The 16,777-nt window shown below is 44.8% G+C and overlaps 2 protein-coding genes across 6 annotated transcripts in view; both read right to left on the bottom strand.

Moving 5' to 3' along the window:
* The window catches only part of FRMD6 (FERM domain containing 6), a 102,614-nt gene that overhangs the window by 12,960 nt on the left and 72,877 nt on the right, over positions 1 to 16,777 (bottom strand). For all 4 annotated transcript variants that reach the window (XM_069950765.1, XM_069950764.1, XM_069950766.1 and 1 more), the window contains 3 exons: positions 4,465 to 4,699; positions 4,291 to 4,381; positions 370 to 449 (listed from right to left, as the gene is read on the bottom strand). In XM_069950765.1, coding sequence (XP_069806866.1) covers positions 370 to 449; positions 4,291 to 4,381; positions 4,465 to 4,563 — 270 coding nt within the window. In that variant the 5' untranslated portion in view covers positions 4,564 to 4,699. The remainder of the gene's footprint in view (positions 1 to 369; positions 450 to 4,290; positions 4,382 to 4,464; positions 4,700 to 16,777) is intronic.
* Positions 1 to 16,777, bottom strand: part of LOC138771209 (guanine nucleotide-binding protein G(I)/G(S)/G(O) subunit gamma-2) — a 149,926-nt gene that overhangs the window by 113,383 nt on the left and 19,766 nt on the right. The window lies entirely within an intron of this gene.

Below are 16,777 nucleotides of genomic sequence, written 5' to 3'. Positions count from 1 at the left end.
TATTTTTTAATCAGTTTTACTTGAAATATCTGGATTTAAACATAGTACTTTAAATGCCAGCCCCGCGGCCGTGCCTTAGTATGCCCCGGATGACCTCATATGTATTATCATGTTCTGCCCATAGCCGTACTATATCTATCTATCTATCTATCTATATTATATATATATATATATATATATATATATATATATATATATATATATATATATACACACACACACACACACACACACACACACACACACACACACACAGTGCGATCTGACATTAGAATGAATTACGTCTCATCAGGATTATGCCAGCGGCAACATTCCTCAGGATTCCCGGCCAAGAAAAGCTCTGAACAAACACGCGGTCACCTGACTTACTTTGCTGGCCTCCTTCTTCCACTCCTTGGGACAGTATTTGTAAAGCTTCTGGGAAAGTTCCATGTACACATGTTCATTGTCTGAGAGGAGGAAGAGGAGAGAGTGAAATTATAAAAAAATATCTATAAAATACTTATAATACATGTTTACTAAATAATAATATTTATAATATAAACAACAAAACAAAAAGAAAATAAGACAGATGATAGATAGAGCTCTCATCCCTATACCGTATGAGATGTAAGTGGTGCGGCTCATAGATACAATCGTTCCTATGTAATCTATTGCTCTATGTTATCAGCCGTCCCAAGCGATGAGCAATTCACTGGACACAACACTCAGATATGACATGCAATGCTTACGCTTCTATCGCATGACTACCACGCCGTTTTAGAAATGTTGCCTATAATAGATATGATCACTTTGCATAAAGAGACTGTGGTGATATTGTGAGCCCTAATGTTATAATACTCCGCCACTTTTATGGCTCACTGGCCCTTTAAATTTTCTGCATTCTCTTCTAACTCTGACAGCACCTGTGTATAACAGCCTGTCTCTGCCACTGAGTGAACCTCACGGTGGGTGTGTCTTTAGTGAACCCGCCCCCTCCACCTGTCTCTAGTGAACCCCCTTGCCTGTCTCTTTAATGAACCCGCTGTGTGTTTAGTGAACTCCCTATACATCTTTAGGGAACCCCGATGTGTCTCTAGCAAGACTCCCATGCGTCTCTAGTGAACGCCCGTATGTCTCTAATAAACCCAGTCTCCCTTTAGAGAACCCCTCCGGCTCCCTTTAGAGAACCCCTCCGGCTCCCTTTAGAGAACCCCTCCGGCTCCCTTTAGAGAACCCCTCCGGCTCCCTTTAGAGAACCCCTCCGGCTCCCTTTAGTGAACCCCTCCGGCTCCCTTTAGTGAACCCCTCCGGCTCCCTTTAGTGAACCCCTCCGGCTCCCTTTAGTGAACCCCTCCGGCTCCCTTTAGTGAACCCCTCCGGCTCCCTTTAGTGAACCCCTCCGGCTCCCTTTAGTGAACCCCTCCGGCTCCCTTTAGTGAACCCCTCCGGCTCCCTTTAGAGAACCCCTCCGGCTCCCTTTAGTGAACCCCTCCGGCTCCCTTTTGAGAACCCCTCCGGCTCCCTTTAGTGAACCCCTCCGGCTCCCTTTAGAGAACCCCTCCGGCTCCCTTTAGTGAACCCCTCCGGCTCCCTTTAGAGAACCCCTCCGGCTCCCTTTAGAGAACCCCTCCGGCTCCCTTTAGTGAACCCCTCCGGCTCCCTTTTGAGAACCCCTCCGGCTCCCTTTTGAGAACCCCTCCGGCTCCCTTTTGAGAACCCCTCCGGCTCCCTATAGTGAACCCCTCCGGCTCCCTATAGTGAACCCCTCCGGCTCCCTATAGTGAACCCCTCCGGATCCCTATAGTGAACCCCTCTGGCTCCCTTTAGTGAACCCCTCCGGCTCCCTTTAGAGAACCCCTCCGGCTCCCTTTAGAGAACCCCTCCAGCTCTCTTTAGTGAACCCCCTTGTGGTGTTAGGGCAGAGGTCTTGTTTATTTAGTCTCTGATGCATTTAGCAGCAGTCAGAGCTCTTGATCGCGGATCTTGTTGAGGAATGCGAGTCCTCCAGGAGGAGGAGGGGGGGAATCTTTCAGGACTGTCTCAGCTGTCCTCATCCATCACACTGAACTCCACGTGTTACGCTGTAACTTCACGTCAACACTGCTCCATTCACAGGGGAAAAAGTGAAAGCCAGAGGAACGCATCCAAGAGTCGGCCACTTCACATAGGAGATATACGAGATAATGTCACGAGGAATCACTGATCTACATTGCAAAATATTACAGTAAACTGATCCAAAAACAGCGCCACACCTGTCCATAGGATGTGTCTGGTACTGCTCCAGATGAATGGAGCTGAGCTGTAATACCACACCCAACCTGTGGAGAGGGGTGTCGCTATTTTTGAAAGAAATTTTTTATCCCAAAAGCAGATGTCCTCTAAAAATCCCATCTGGTCTCTGGTTGTTTCTTCCTAAAGGGGTAATACCGGGTTAGAAAAGGCACAGCTACTACCTTGCAAAAACAGTGCCCACATGTCCTCAGGATGTGTGTGGTATTACAAGTCAGCTCCATTGACTTCAGTGAGCTGCAACACCACACCCAAACTGTGAACAAGGGTGGCGCCATTTCTGAAAGAGAGCGGCCATGTTTTTCTCGGCCTGGATATTTCCTTGGGTTGTTGGCTATGTGCACAGAGGTGCTATTGGTTTCTATGGGCTGAAGTGAATGTATTGGTTATAGCTGTGAAATCTTGCACTCGCTGTGACCCCATAATAAAGTCCCACAATGATTTCCTTATCACCCCCCCCCCCCTCCCATTCCTCACTATTAGCCCCTGTTTGTACCAGGCAGCAGAGAGGTGAGAAGTAAAGATCCCATCCCTGTGAACTTGGCATGACCAGAGAGCCGACGGTGAGATCCTGCGCGTCGATATGACGGGACTCATATAGCTGAGATAATAGACATGTTCAGACTGGAAAGCATTGACCTGAAGGACAGGAGAAAGCTGTGACATCCAGTCCTAAGGAACATCCTTTGTGTAACATTTATGTGGGTCTGGGTGTTACTCTATGCAGGGATGAGGAACCTGCCGCCCTCCAACTGTCGCAAAACTACAATTCCCATCATGCCTGATGGGAATGCCAGGCATTATAGAAGTTGCTGTTTTACAACCGATGGAGGGCAGAAGGTTCCCCATTCCTGGTAGAGAGTAACACACAGCTACATTGACTTCAGTGGAACGGAGCTGCAGTTCATGGGACGATGGAGAGGAGCAAACGAGTGCTGTCAGCACCTGCTTGCTCCTCTTTTCCCGCTCGCTGCCGCTGCTACTGCACGTGGGTGAGTACATGGGGGGTCGTGGGGAGCTGCAGGGGGCTGCCCAGGTAATCGTTAGATCGTCCGGGCAGCCCATAGAAGACAGCAGCGGTCTGCTGTTGCCGCTCCTAGTCCACAGAGTTATGGCAGCAGATCGTTGCTATATTAGGCTAGGTTCACACTGCGTTTTCAGCATCCGTTTAACGCATCCGTTTTTTGCAAAAAACGCATGAAAAACGGATTGCAAAAAACTGATTCATTTGTGTGCATCCGTTTTTTCCATTGACTTCCATTATAAAAAAAAACGGATCCGTTTTTTTTGGCGGACCAAAACGGACCAAAAAACGTTGCTGACCCTATTTTTCTGGACGTTAAAAAAAACGGATCCGTTAAACGGATGCTGAAAACGCAGTGTGAACCTAGCCTTAGTCGTTTGTCTTTCCACATGTTGAAAGACAAATCAACAACAACGATCAGCCGACATCGTTCATGTCGGCTGATCGTTGCCTTACATTACACAAGACGATTATCGGACGATAATTGTCTCGTGTAATAAAGTCTGCACAACCCCTCTAAAAGGGACAAGAAAAACATCTATTAAATCAGCTTGTGTCAGAAAAAGTCAGACCTTTGTAATTTACTTTTATTTAAAAAATCTCCAAAAATCTGTATGTCCAGCAGGAAGTGGTGTATTCTTTCCAGTCTGACACAGTGCTCTCTGCTGCCACCTCTGTCCATGTGAGGAACTGTCCAGAGCAGTAGCGAATTCCCATAGAAAACCTCTCCTGCTCTGGACAGTTCCGGACATGGACAGAGGTGGCAGCAGAGAGCACTGTGTCAGACTGGAAAGAACACACTACTTCCTGCAGGGCATACAGCAGCTGATAAGTATCGGAAGACTGGAGATTATTTTAATAGAAGTAAATTACAAATCTCTGGCACTTTCTGACACCAGTTGATTTGAAAGAATACATTTTGTGCTGGAGTACTCCTTTAAAAAAATTTACTGTAGAAAAGATATGGAGGCATTGGTAAGTGAGTTGTCACCTACTTTGGATAACACTGAGCCCAAAGAGATGGCAGTCTTTCAACCGGAGGAGATCGCAGACCTGATCCAGCAGCTCCTGACAAAGTGCTTTAACCTGGAATAAACAATGCGTTGGTTAGTAACATACCCATAATGCACGAGCCCCCTACCCCCTTTTTCCCCATAGTCATCACTCACATTGATAATGATATTCAGCGTTTCATCATTCGGTAAGAAGATGCACACGCTCCGCCGATCCTGCATGACTCTGTTGTTCTGGAAGCCGAGCTTGCTCATTTTGTTTCGGCCTCTCTTTATGGGGGTCACTGTGCAGCACCGAGCCCCCCGTGACCCATCAGATGTCCAGCGTTGACCAATCGCCCAGAGTCCATCGTCGTCATCGCCAAGCTCTTCTCCGCTCAGGCAGTCATCGCTGGAAAGAGAGAGATGCCAAGGGTTAATACTGGTATATAGGAGTCAATGAGGTTGGATCAGAGGGCGTATATTGTATTAGGAAATCTCAGGCCCCATTCACACAGCAGAAGTACACATCATTACAGAGCTGAAATCCATGTGAATTCTGCTCCACAGCCATCATGTGTAACCGCACCGCATTTCAATATGCGCCATGTAATACCACATTTCTCCTCTAGTGGCCACTGCAGCTTCTCTTGGTAATAACTGATGATCCCTGAACCTTCATCGATCACCTGATTGCCGATCAGTCTTAAAAAAAGGGGTTATCCACATAAACCACCCCTAATAATGAATAGTGCCAATAATAATAACCTTTGCAGTAACTGCCAAGCAGGACAGGTCCCCTGTGTACTATATATTGATTTTCCTATATAAGACACTGAACAAACATATAGATTTTGTCTAAAGTTAATATAACAAGAACAAGTCATAACCTGAATAATTTATAACATCCTGCAACATCTATTACATTGTAAAAGGCAAAATGACTAATAAAGTTGATAAAGAGAGAACTTTTTAGGAATTCTTCAAACTTTTAGAGTAACTGAGGGCCCTGAAACACTAAATTACAACCCAAAAGTAACATTATATAGCATTTCCCCTTTAAGAATATATTTTAGTTTTAACAGTCTCTCGAGTGACAAGCAATATGGCTGCCTTAAAGGGAGAGTTATCATCCAACCTCCCCTGGGCGTCTGGATACAGACTCTGCATGATCATCCCTATGGGAGACAGTGTGAGTGATCACCGGGATGAGTCACCAGGAATGAATGATTTCTTCGTCTTCCAGACAGGATATCCTCATACCTGTGCAGAATAGAAGACTAATGTAATAGATCGGAGCAGATAACACCGATGGTCATATCCTTACGTGAACCGTATAGCTGGTTACTCTACAGAGAACTAAATGTTATCATACAGATGTAGCAGAGTTGAATGGTCCTCATGTACTGTATGTATCCAAATCTAAGTTATACGGATCCATAGTAAACACCTATTACTATTTATGGGTCCATCCTGTAGTATAGTGTGCAGTGGTCATGGCGCGTCCCATTGGTATACGTGGTACCTGTGGATCTGTGATACAGTGGTATACAGGGTGTCTATATATCTGTAATAAAGTGGTAGACAGGATACCTATAGATCAGTAATACAGGGGTACACATAGAACCTATGGATCTGTAATATGGTGCCAGACATGGTGCCTATAGATCTGTAATACAGATCTATAGGCACCCTGTGTACCACTGTATTACAGATCTATAGGTACCCTGTCTACCACTGTATTACAGATCTATAGGTACCCTGTCTACCACTGTATTACAGATCTATAGGTACCCTGTCTACCACTGTATTACAGATCTATAGGCACCCTGTGTACCACTGTAATACAGTGGTAGACAGGTTACCTATAGATCTGTAATGCAGTGGTAGACAGGGTACCTATACACCTGTAATACAGTGGCACACATGGTGCCTATGGATCTGTAACACACATGGTACCTAAAGGCTTGTCTGATGCCTACTGGTTGTTCCCTATACACCACTTCTAATTTCGTACTTTTTCATTGTGAGTGTGTGTGTGTGTGTGTGTTTTTATGGCCCCCCGAGAAGATGACTTCTTGGTGACCCTGTTTTCAGAAGTTGCCGGCCTTCTTCAGTCTTTATTTTATTAACTTCTTCAAAGCGATATTTTGTCCCTGAACGTAGCGGGACATCTTCTCGGCACATGAATATGTCCATAATCCCAGTTCTTCATGAGATATCTTCAAATATTCATGATCTCAAGATCAAAGGAAGACGGAACTCAGATCACATCGGGTCCCGTAATACCAAGCAGATGAGTCAGGTCCACGTCCACCTCATAGGATTTGATTCCCTTTAATGTAAATACCGATGCTTTAAGGATTCACGGTGTCTAGAAGAGGCGCCATGGTCTGCTGAGGACTCCGTAAAGCAGCGGATTGGGTTTCTGGTTACGGGCTACTATCAAATAATCTGTTCCTGGTCCTCTTCATCTATCAGTTGCCAATGTCAGTGGACCTCCTCAGGTATCGGGGGCTTGGGTGCCCCTTCAACCTTCCTACCCATAGCCACACCACACAAATTATTCTGGATTTATGTGGTCTCGAAGAGATTGTAATCTTCATTTTCTGAATCCACCTTGTAGTCATACCACCCAAGGACATTATTCCTCAACGTCTATGTCACCCTTTATTGTTTCCAGCAGACAATCCCCAACTACTCTATTGTGAGGGTATTACCACAGCTGAACATGACTGACAGAAGAACCCGAACAAGAGGCAAAGAGATTGTGGGAAGAAGAGAGGTGTGAATAGCCATGACTCAGGCAATAAGTTATGTATGATGACTTACTCATGCCGTCCATGACACAGGAGTATCATATTAGGCTGGTGATTTATGGTGATTCGGGTCATTTGTGGTTGTGTAATGATTTTGACAATGGGTTTTTACACCATTCAGAAGATGGTGGTTGATAACAAAGTGTCATTCTAAGGTCTTATATAGTAAATTATGCACATCCTGGTCAACGCTGTGAGACCTCCTCATCCTTTAGCCTCAGTACTGAAAGACCTCCTCATCCTCTATCCTCAGTATAGTGAGACATCCTTACCCTCTAGCCTTAGTACTGTGAGACCTCCTTATTCTCTGTCCTCAGTCCTGTAAGATCCCTCATCACCTCCAAAACATTGACCATTGTACAGAAAGACCTCCTCTAACTATGTCCTTATACTGTGAGAAGTGAGAACTTCTTATGCTTTTCACTTCATCAAACGACCCCACACCCAACACCACCTCATTCTCTACCATTGTGCACAGAGCTCCTCATTCTTCTTACTTTCCATCTTCATACCCAGGACCACCTTATCCCCTACACTTTCCTTTCTGCTGTCCTATCTTCTCTGTCCTTATCCTATACGTCTTCCATATTGTACATCATCCTCATTCTGTCCCTTTATTATAACACCTTAATCTTCTGTCCCAATAATAAAAACCTTCTCCACCTTCTGCTCTGTCCCCATACAAACCTCCATTGCACCCTGCCCTAATCTTTATAGCTAGTGTGTCTGTCATCATTTACATGCTATAAATTACTGTAAAACATATCATCCTCCTTCTTCCTATGGTAAAACCTCATAATCCTCCAAAAATTCTTCATTAGTCATCCTAATATAGAGAATCTGCCCCATCCTCCACCCTTACTGTAAATCGCCTGCATCCTCCATCATCTCCATCCAAATGCATGAAGACATTCCATTCTGCCTGATGGCCATCTAACACATTTATGGTGGAGCAGATGACTCCTCCCTCACTCACTTTACTTATAGGGCCACTTAATATGGTGGATTTGGTGGTTTCCTAACAGGAGCTGCCACTTGGCTGGGTCCTTCCCGGAGGGATATCTGGCTAGTCCTGTGTTTTGAGACTCTTCAATGAGGCTCCACGGACTCCTCTTTTGCATACTCATGTTTCCCAGGGGGCAATGCACCTAGGACTTCACTGCATTGAGCGCTTTCATTAGCAGCCGGCAGTGTTGTCATTTGGCTGTTCTCCCTGAGTTCAGCAATCTGTTTCTCTTATTACTTTACTTATGTAGCCACGTTTAACCATTCTTTGCCAGGCCAGTTAGTCATGGTTTCTGTGGCTAACACTATGTATTTTCAGCCCCCATAATCCTCAACCCTTTGGTTTCCCACACAAGTGGAACATCTGTGGGTCACACCCAACCTCCTGTGAGTACATGGCTCCAGTCCCCGGCATCGGTGCCAGAACGAGTGGCTAGGGAGCGACCATCCCATATTACATAATGTTTCATTGCCCTCGGCCAAGAAGAAAACCTAAACCTTCTCAGTAATGGTGAAATCATTCTCGTTGGATGCAAACATTTTCCTACACCCTCTCAGGTTCAGGTTCCTCTCAGAGCAGAAGCAGGGTTGGTGTCTACATTGGGCAAACCTTGGCAGATGTTAGTGCCCTTTCAGTTTTGGTAACATGACCTGTCCATCCTGTCAAGCCAAGAGTACATTAGGCAAGGGTCTTGGTTGGTGCTGAGCAGACTTGACGAACTGTTCAGGTTTGGCAATGTTGTCCGAACAAGAACACTCAGCATTTGACTCCTGGCGGCTGGAGAAGTTGGATGCCCCCTTAGGGCTGACAAGAAAAAATGGATACAGCCTATGGCATCCAACTTCTCCAGCCACTGGCAGTCAAATGCAAAGCGTTCTTGTTCGGAGAACATTGCCATAACCAAACAATTCAGCAAGTCCACTCATCACTAGTCTTGATACCTGCAGAACTATTTCCACCATATTCTAGGGACCATCTAGGGTCACATCATTTGAACCCCTTTGAATTAGATATCATTGCCACCGATGTCTACCCTAAACCGATGCATATAATAATAGCACAGGACGTCCTGGTGCTCAGGGTTAGGATAATCTTCACTTTCGACCCACAATGGTTGCCATTTCTCCCACAATGCCTTGCTGCCATTAACACCTCCTGACATCACACTGCATACACAATCTGCTTTAAATAATGTATTATAAATCTGGCGCTGCAGACAGATCTCAGCAAGCTGCGAGAAGGGTGAGAACTTTACCTCCCATCCCACTGTCAGACTGACATTTTTCTACCAAACTGTGAATAATCAGATGTTATTAGCCGGATATATGTCGAGGAGACAACTCAAAAGGGTTTTTTTTCCCCTCCACTCTTGCCTGCAATCTGAAGACCTGTCACATTTAGAGAGTAAGCGCGAAAGTTTTTCTGGTTTGTGATGCGTCAAGAAAAATTTTCCCAGAGGGAGGGAAAGAAAAAAAAGTTAAAAAGAAAGTGCGAGGAATTTGTTATACAAAGACATCAGTGTGAAGTGATCACTGGGGCACCTAGATGTGCAACAGCACCTCCAACCACTGCAATCTACACTATGCATAGATATTATACGCCCATCATCGCCACCACTGGACATCACCAAAATACTGGACTGTTATACTCTATACACCAAGAACTACAACCCCCAACATGACCATAATAAAACTCAAACATGCCCGGCGGCTGGCTTTGCTCGTACACATCTTACATCCCGGAGGAGCAGGTAAATATTCTGTCTGATCGTTGTCTGCCGACAGCCAAATGCAATTTTCCAAAAGCATCGCACTAAGATCTGCCGCCCCTGGAGAGTCGGGAACAGGGCGATCAGCTACAGAGAGTAACCAGGTTCCCTTCATCCAGTATAGGGCGCATTAACTACAGGCACAGCATTCACTCTTATTAGATTTATTTATACATAGCATTTATGATTGACCGCCTCAGTATAGTGCCCCCTAGGGGTTGTTACCCAGCCCTGCGTCACCGTATCCTCTCTATAAGGCTGGGTGACCACTCTGCTAGTGGCCATATTGTATAACTGCTTCCCACCACCCACACCCACCCATACAGCGTCCAGATTATGCTTAGCATGCGGAAGGAGCGCTCCCGGGGCAGAGAGAAGATCTTATCGAGAGCAACAAGTCCCAACAGAACATCTAGTGGAGAAAGAGCGGATGACTGCGGCCATCCTCAGATTAGGCCACACTAATAACTGTATTGCGGCCCCACAATTATCCATTATGTCACACGCTACAGGTGAGTCAAGTGATGAAGAACATGACATCTCCTAATAAGTAACCTGATATGACTCCCTCACATTCCTACGCGTCTTGTCCATAGCCCCAAAACATGGCGGTGTAGTCAGGGAGCGGGGGCGGAGAGCCTGGCATAAAGAGGGCATGGTTAGATCTATGTGTAAGAGATTTTCAGCCCGTAGGACTCTCAGCATGGTTTGACATCCCGCACCTGTCAGAACACGCCGGGAGATGTGAATGTGTGATAGCTGTCACAGCTACTGGTTTAAAGAATCCATTACTAATGGCAATGAATGACGCGCCCCTTTAAGGAAGTTGTTTAAGTGTAAAGTCCATGAAATAAAATCTGATTAATAAGAGTAATGCTGAGTAAAGAGTGATAATGAGTGATGCCAAGTCCATCCATGTTGGCAGAGGCCTGGTCATTGTACCTATAGCCCCCTGATGCATTTATAGAATGTAAGAACAGACATGGCAGAGGGGCAGATGCTTAATATGAGGACGCTCTGATACAAATGTAATCCGGACATGTACCAGACACAATCCGGGCCCGATAGAGGCTCCAATGTTCTGGACTGACAGCATTGCGCTATTGGTTTCGGTCATCAGACGCGCCATTCATCCGGGACCTGCGTCCATATTACATGCTACCCTGTATAAGAAAATGCATGCTCTTATGTCCATCAGAAAGCGGAGTAATAGCTGCCAGCATCTGTCACCTGGAAATAACAATTAACTAGAAATAGGCGACTAATGTCTTAAAGGGGTTCTCCAGGATTACAAAAACATGGCTCCTATAGTTTAGAAACAGCGCCACTCTTGTCCTCAGGTGGTGCGTAGTATTGTAGCTCAGTTCCATTGAAGTGACCGGAGTTGTAATACCACACACAGCCTGAAGACAGGGGTGGTGCTGCTGCTTTTGGAAGAAATCAGTCTTTTTTTCTTTTTTTTTTTTTAAAATCCTGTATAACCCCTTTAAAGATAGGACGTATAGAGGGTGAGGTACCCAATTCCAATATAGCACTTTATATTTGGGGGGTCCAGTTACAGATTTTGCAGCAAGTAAGTTTACATCTATTAGACTCATATTTCAAGGTAATCTTTAGATGCTGTCCCCTTTAAATGCTGCTGTAATCTCGCAGCTATCTCCATACGCTATGACTCTCGTTCATTATAACATATGTCTTACAATGTCTGCAGAATAACTTCCATCTTGTTACTCAGCAAAGCGTGCAAACACAGCGTTCTCCATAACCGAAAATGGGGGCTGAAAATCTGCCGATCACGACAAGGGCTGCTGTATACACTGATACATTGGAGGCGCTCTCATCAAACATTCCCAGTTAAAAAATTTCAAGGGGTTGTCCAGGCTTAAAAAAAAACAAAAACATGGTGGCTTCCTTACAGAAATACAGATTCAGTTCTACTAAAGTGAATGAAGCTGAATGGTGGTGCTTTTTTTTTTGCAAGAAAGTAGTTATTTTTTTTCTAAGCATAGATAAGGGGAAAAAATAATAAGGAGGAGGCTGCTGGAAGGTGATGTGTAGAGAATAACAGGGAAAGGCAACACCAGTAGATAGAGGAGACAACAGATGAAGTTCACAGCTCGGCCTCCCCCTCCCTGTAGAATGACCTATTCAAAGATCACAGAGCATGTCCAGTAATGTTTCCCACTCATGCCGATGGGACAGCCCATCATTGCCTATATCCACATGGCTTGCTGTAAAACATATCACTAAATGCTGTTAAAAACAGATCAGGCAATAAGACAGCCCCCATAATATCGTGCAACTTACAGCTCTCACAAAAAAAATCTAGAAGTGGTCTGATTGGTTGTTATAAGCATTTAAAATCCATTGGAAAAATCATGTGACCTGACCAGTCCACACTCAAACCAGTGGATCCAACATGGACACTACTGAGCGACAGACACATCTCCACTCTACAGATGAAGAATAGATGAGCTGAGAATAGATAATTAAAGTGAATGTACCATCTGGTAATACATTTTTTATTTTTTACAATACTCTGTCAGCCCCGGTGTCGTGATCCCGGTGTGGCGCGGTCTATTTTTCAAAACGCTGCCCGTTTTATTCTTGTGCATCGGCCTGGCTCTGTGCACTGGAGGCAGACCCTGTGCCTCCCCCCCTCCCCGGGAGGTGTTGGGCCTGCCTCAAATGCAAGTCGAGCCGGTGCACAAGAAAAAAAAACAGCGGCCAACATGGGAACAGGGCAGCGTTAAAATAGAACTGACCTGCAATACTACACACAAACTGTGGACAAGAATGGGGCTGTTTCTGGGAGTAAGCAGCTATGCTTTTCAAATAAAGGATATCCCCTTTAAGACACACTGTGATGTCACAGTACAGGGCTAATACATACAGTGATGTCATAGTACAGAGTAAATATACACAGTGATGTCACATTAGAGTAATAATAAAAAAATGATGTCCCAGGAAAGGAACAATACACAGGAATTAGGAAAGCAGTGATGTCACAGCGCAGGAATAAAGCAGTGATGTCACACAGCCCAGCAGTAATAAAGCAGTGATGTCACACAGCCCAGCAGGAACAAAGCAGTGATGTCACACAGCCCAGCAGTAATAAAGCAGTGATGTCACACAGCCCAGCAGTAATAAAGTAGTGATGTCACAGCACAGGAATAAAGCAGTGATGTCACACAGCCCAGCAGGAACAAAGCAGTGATGTCAACAGCCCAGCAGGAACAAAGCAGTGATGTCACACAGCCCAGCAGGAACAAAGCAGTGATGTCACACAGCCCAGAAGGAACAAAGCAGTGATGTCACACAGCTCAGCAGTAATAAAGCAGTGATGTCACACAGCCCAGCAGTAATAAAGTAGTGATGTCACAGCACAGGAATAAAGCAGTGATGTCACACAGCCCAGCAGGAACAAAGCAGTGATGTCACACAGCCCAGCAGGAACAAAGCAGTGATGTCACACAGCCCAGCAGGAACAAAGCAGTGATGTCACACAGCCCAGCAGGAACAAAGCAGTGATGTCACACAGCCCAGCAGGAACAAAGCAGTGATGTCACAGCACAGGAACAAAGCAGTGATGTCACACAGCACAGGAATAAAGCAGTGATGTCACACAGCCCAGCAGGAACAAAGCAGTGATGTCACACAGCACAGGAATAAAGCAGTGATGTCACACAGCCCTGCAGGAACAAAGCAGTGATGTCACAGCACAGGAATAAAGCAGTGATGTCACACAGCCCAGCAGGAATAAAGCAGTGATGTCACACAGCCCAGCAGGAACAAAGCAGTGAGGTCACACAGCACAGGAATAAAGCAGTGATGTCACACAGCACAGGAACAAAGCAGTGATGTCACACAACCCAGCAGAAATAAAGCAGTGATGTCACACAGCCCAGCAGGAACAAAGCAGTGATGTCACACAGCCCAGCAGGAACAAAGCAGTGAGGTCACACAGCACAGGAATTAAGCAGTGATGTCACACAGTCCAGCAGGAACAAAGCAGTGATGTCACACAGCCCAGCAGGAATAAAGCAGTGATGTCAGCCCCTATAGATGACAGATTGGGGGGGGGGGATGATCTCCAGTATTAGTGGCAGCGTTCTTGCTATTACCTCGTGTCGCAGTGTCGCCTTTTACACTCACATTTCCATTTCCCTCGGTGGTTTAGAGGGCGACAATTTTCCAAATTGCTGATTTTTTTTTACTGATTGAACAGATTTTCCTCATTTGTAATTGTTTGTTCGCCACAGAGACGGGTATAAGACACACTCCAGCGATTGTTACATCTGCTGGGAAATTGCCTGACTCTCCACCATTATACATAGTGCCAGGAGCCTCAGCTGTCAGCACATTACAGTACATTATACATTCTGTATACTTATATACTGTATACAGGGGGCTGTGACATGAAATTGTTTTTTCTAAAGCTGCCTGGTTTTGTTACATTAACCCTTCAGATAGGTGACAGGGTCTGGCTATGTTCACACAACGTCATAATTAATGAAAAGGCGGCCGATTTTCATATTTAAAAAACATCAGTTTTTGCCCCGATTTAACTGACTGCAATGGCAATGCATTGAAGTCAATGGGAAGACGGACGTCCAATGCGTACAATGCATTGAATGACTGACGTTTTTGCCGCGGACGTCTTTTGCAAACAGCGGACGTTTTTTATTAGTTGTTCACACACAGTTTTTCTTTCTCTACCGTTCTTTCTCCGTTTTTAATATTAAATTCAATGGACTTTTTTAATTAAGCCGCACCCAAAAAGCAATTAGTAATCCCAAACTAGAATAATGTACAAATACCAGTTATTGCACTAAGGGAAGGCCAGACAGCTAAAAAAAAAAAGTCTGTTATTTTAGACTCAAAATAACGGACGTCATTTTAAACGGAGCTGAAAAAACGTTGTGTAAACACAGCCTATCACTGCTGTTTTTAAGCTCCTGAGAGTCCCCTCTATGGTACATTTTGGGCTTTCTCAGTCTCCACCCTCCTACACACAGCACATGCCCTGCCTTTAGTTCCTGTATTCTGTCTTGAGCTAGCTGTTATTGTAGACAGATTTTCCCTAACAACAAGCAGTGGACAGCAGATTGCAGGAAAAGGAGACAATTTGTGGTGGAGACATTGGATATGCTTTTAGGGGCTAAGGAGTCATTGTTGGTAAATGGACAGACACGTTACATATCACATAGTCCATCACATGGAGTAAGGTCATCCAGCGTGACAGTGACCAAGGACTAAAGGCTCTTAATAAAACTAATTTACTAATACGAGGACTCATAAAATTGCTATTCTTGGACCTTATGGCTACAGAACACATGGTTTATATGGAAGTCTTGCAAAAGTGATTGGTCATGTCTGTTCTACATCCTGCGGATCCTGTGTAGAGCAGACATGACCAATCAGTCCTGCATGGAAATTATATTACTAAGGGACAGAAAATCTCACACATCTAATGTAATAGCCCTGTACTGGGCCCTGACTGTCATCTTCTCTCTGTCAACGAAGACCAGAAGAGCTGACGACAAAAAAATTAAATTGAGGAGTTTGGTCAACTATCTAATGTGTATGGTGGCCAGATGTCGAAGGTGAGAAAAATTGGATACAGTCAATACAGTCACTTCTGATCTAAATTTACCATTGGCCACCAAGGCATAGAAGGATGACCTAAAGTTTCCACCATGCAATACCAAATATTTTAGGGTACAAGACCAGTAATTGATGGTACAATATCTCCAACCAAACATAACCCAATATGGCCGACATCATGTAATGTGCCTGGGTTCCCCTATGTAGTGTACCTGTACCATGCTTACTACTACCCTAACCATCGCTCACACTATACAGCAGGGATGGGGAACCTTTGGCCCTCCAGCTGTTACAAAACTATTGCCATCTCGTCTGGACAGTCAAAGCTTTAGCTTTGATGGGAATTGTGGTTTTGCAACAGCTGAAGAGCCGAAAGTTCACCATCCCTGCTATACAGGGATACCACAGGCTACCTCCACCATTACTACTACTACTACTATCATCATCACTCCACTAATATGTAAAATACTATTCCTAACACTCAGAATCAGAACAGCTGAACTTCATGAGGACAAAAGAGGAAAAAAACACACAAAACAAGCTGGAAATAAAACCCCAGGAATGTGCAGATTTGGTAACCGCAGATAGAAGTCTGTATTTCCCATCTGGGGTCCCGGCATGGACAGAAAACCAGCTGAGATCATCCGAATGGAAGAGTCAGCGACAGCTCCGCATCTGTTACACATTAAGGGTAATTCACATTTGGCTTCTCCATCATTTTTCCAACTCGTACTGGATACATTATATGTGTACGGCACCAATAAACCAAAACACCCAATTCATGCGCCTCTGTAATGTAATGCGAGCATGACCCTCATCAATAGGGAACATACAGCGTCATATACAAAAGGCACATCCCATCCGGGTTACAAGGCCCCTCATAGAAAACATGTTGTTTGCCAATGAATCCAGAACAACAAAAAAATTACACAAAAAGATAGATTTTTATTAAGATCATTAACAGCTCCTATACAGATCTATTTGTTTCCATGGTAAGAGACAACAAGTAAACCCTATGTAGTCTGATCCTACAGTTATACTGCGTGTCTCTGCCCTTTATTATTTTCTGTCATAGGTCAACAGAAGGTAGAGGACGGATGACAACTGAGTTTGTAGTCTGTTGCCATGGAAACGCAGGGGTTTCCTCAAAACTATAGATTTACTAAGAAGAATTTTTCAATTTTTTTATTTCGGTAGCTAAAGTGTACCCCCCGCCCCCCCCCCCCCCTCCCCCCCTCCCCAAGGGAACTTCCAGCCTCCACGCAGTCCGTCAAATTGATTAAGAGGCGC

Source organism: Dendropsophus ebraccatus, chromosome 13 (assembly GCF_027789765.1).
Source record: "Dendropsophus ebraccatus isolate aDenEbr1 chromosome 13, aDenEbr1.pat, whole genome shotgun sequence".
NCBI lineage: Eukaryota > Metazoa > Chordata > Amphibia > Anura > Hylidae > Dendropsophus > Dendropsophus ebraccatus.
This window is presented reverse-complemented; position numbering and strand designations above follow the sequence as displayed.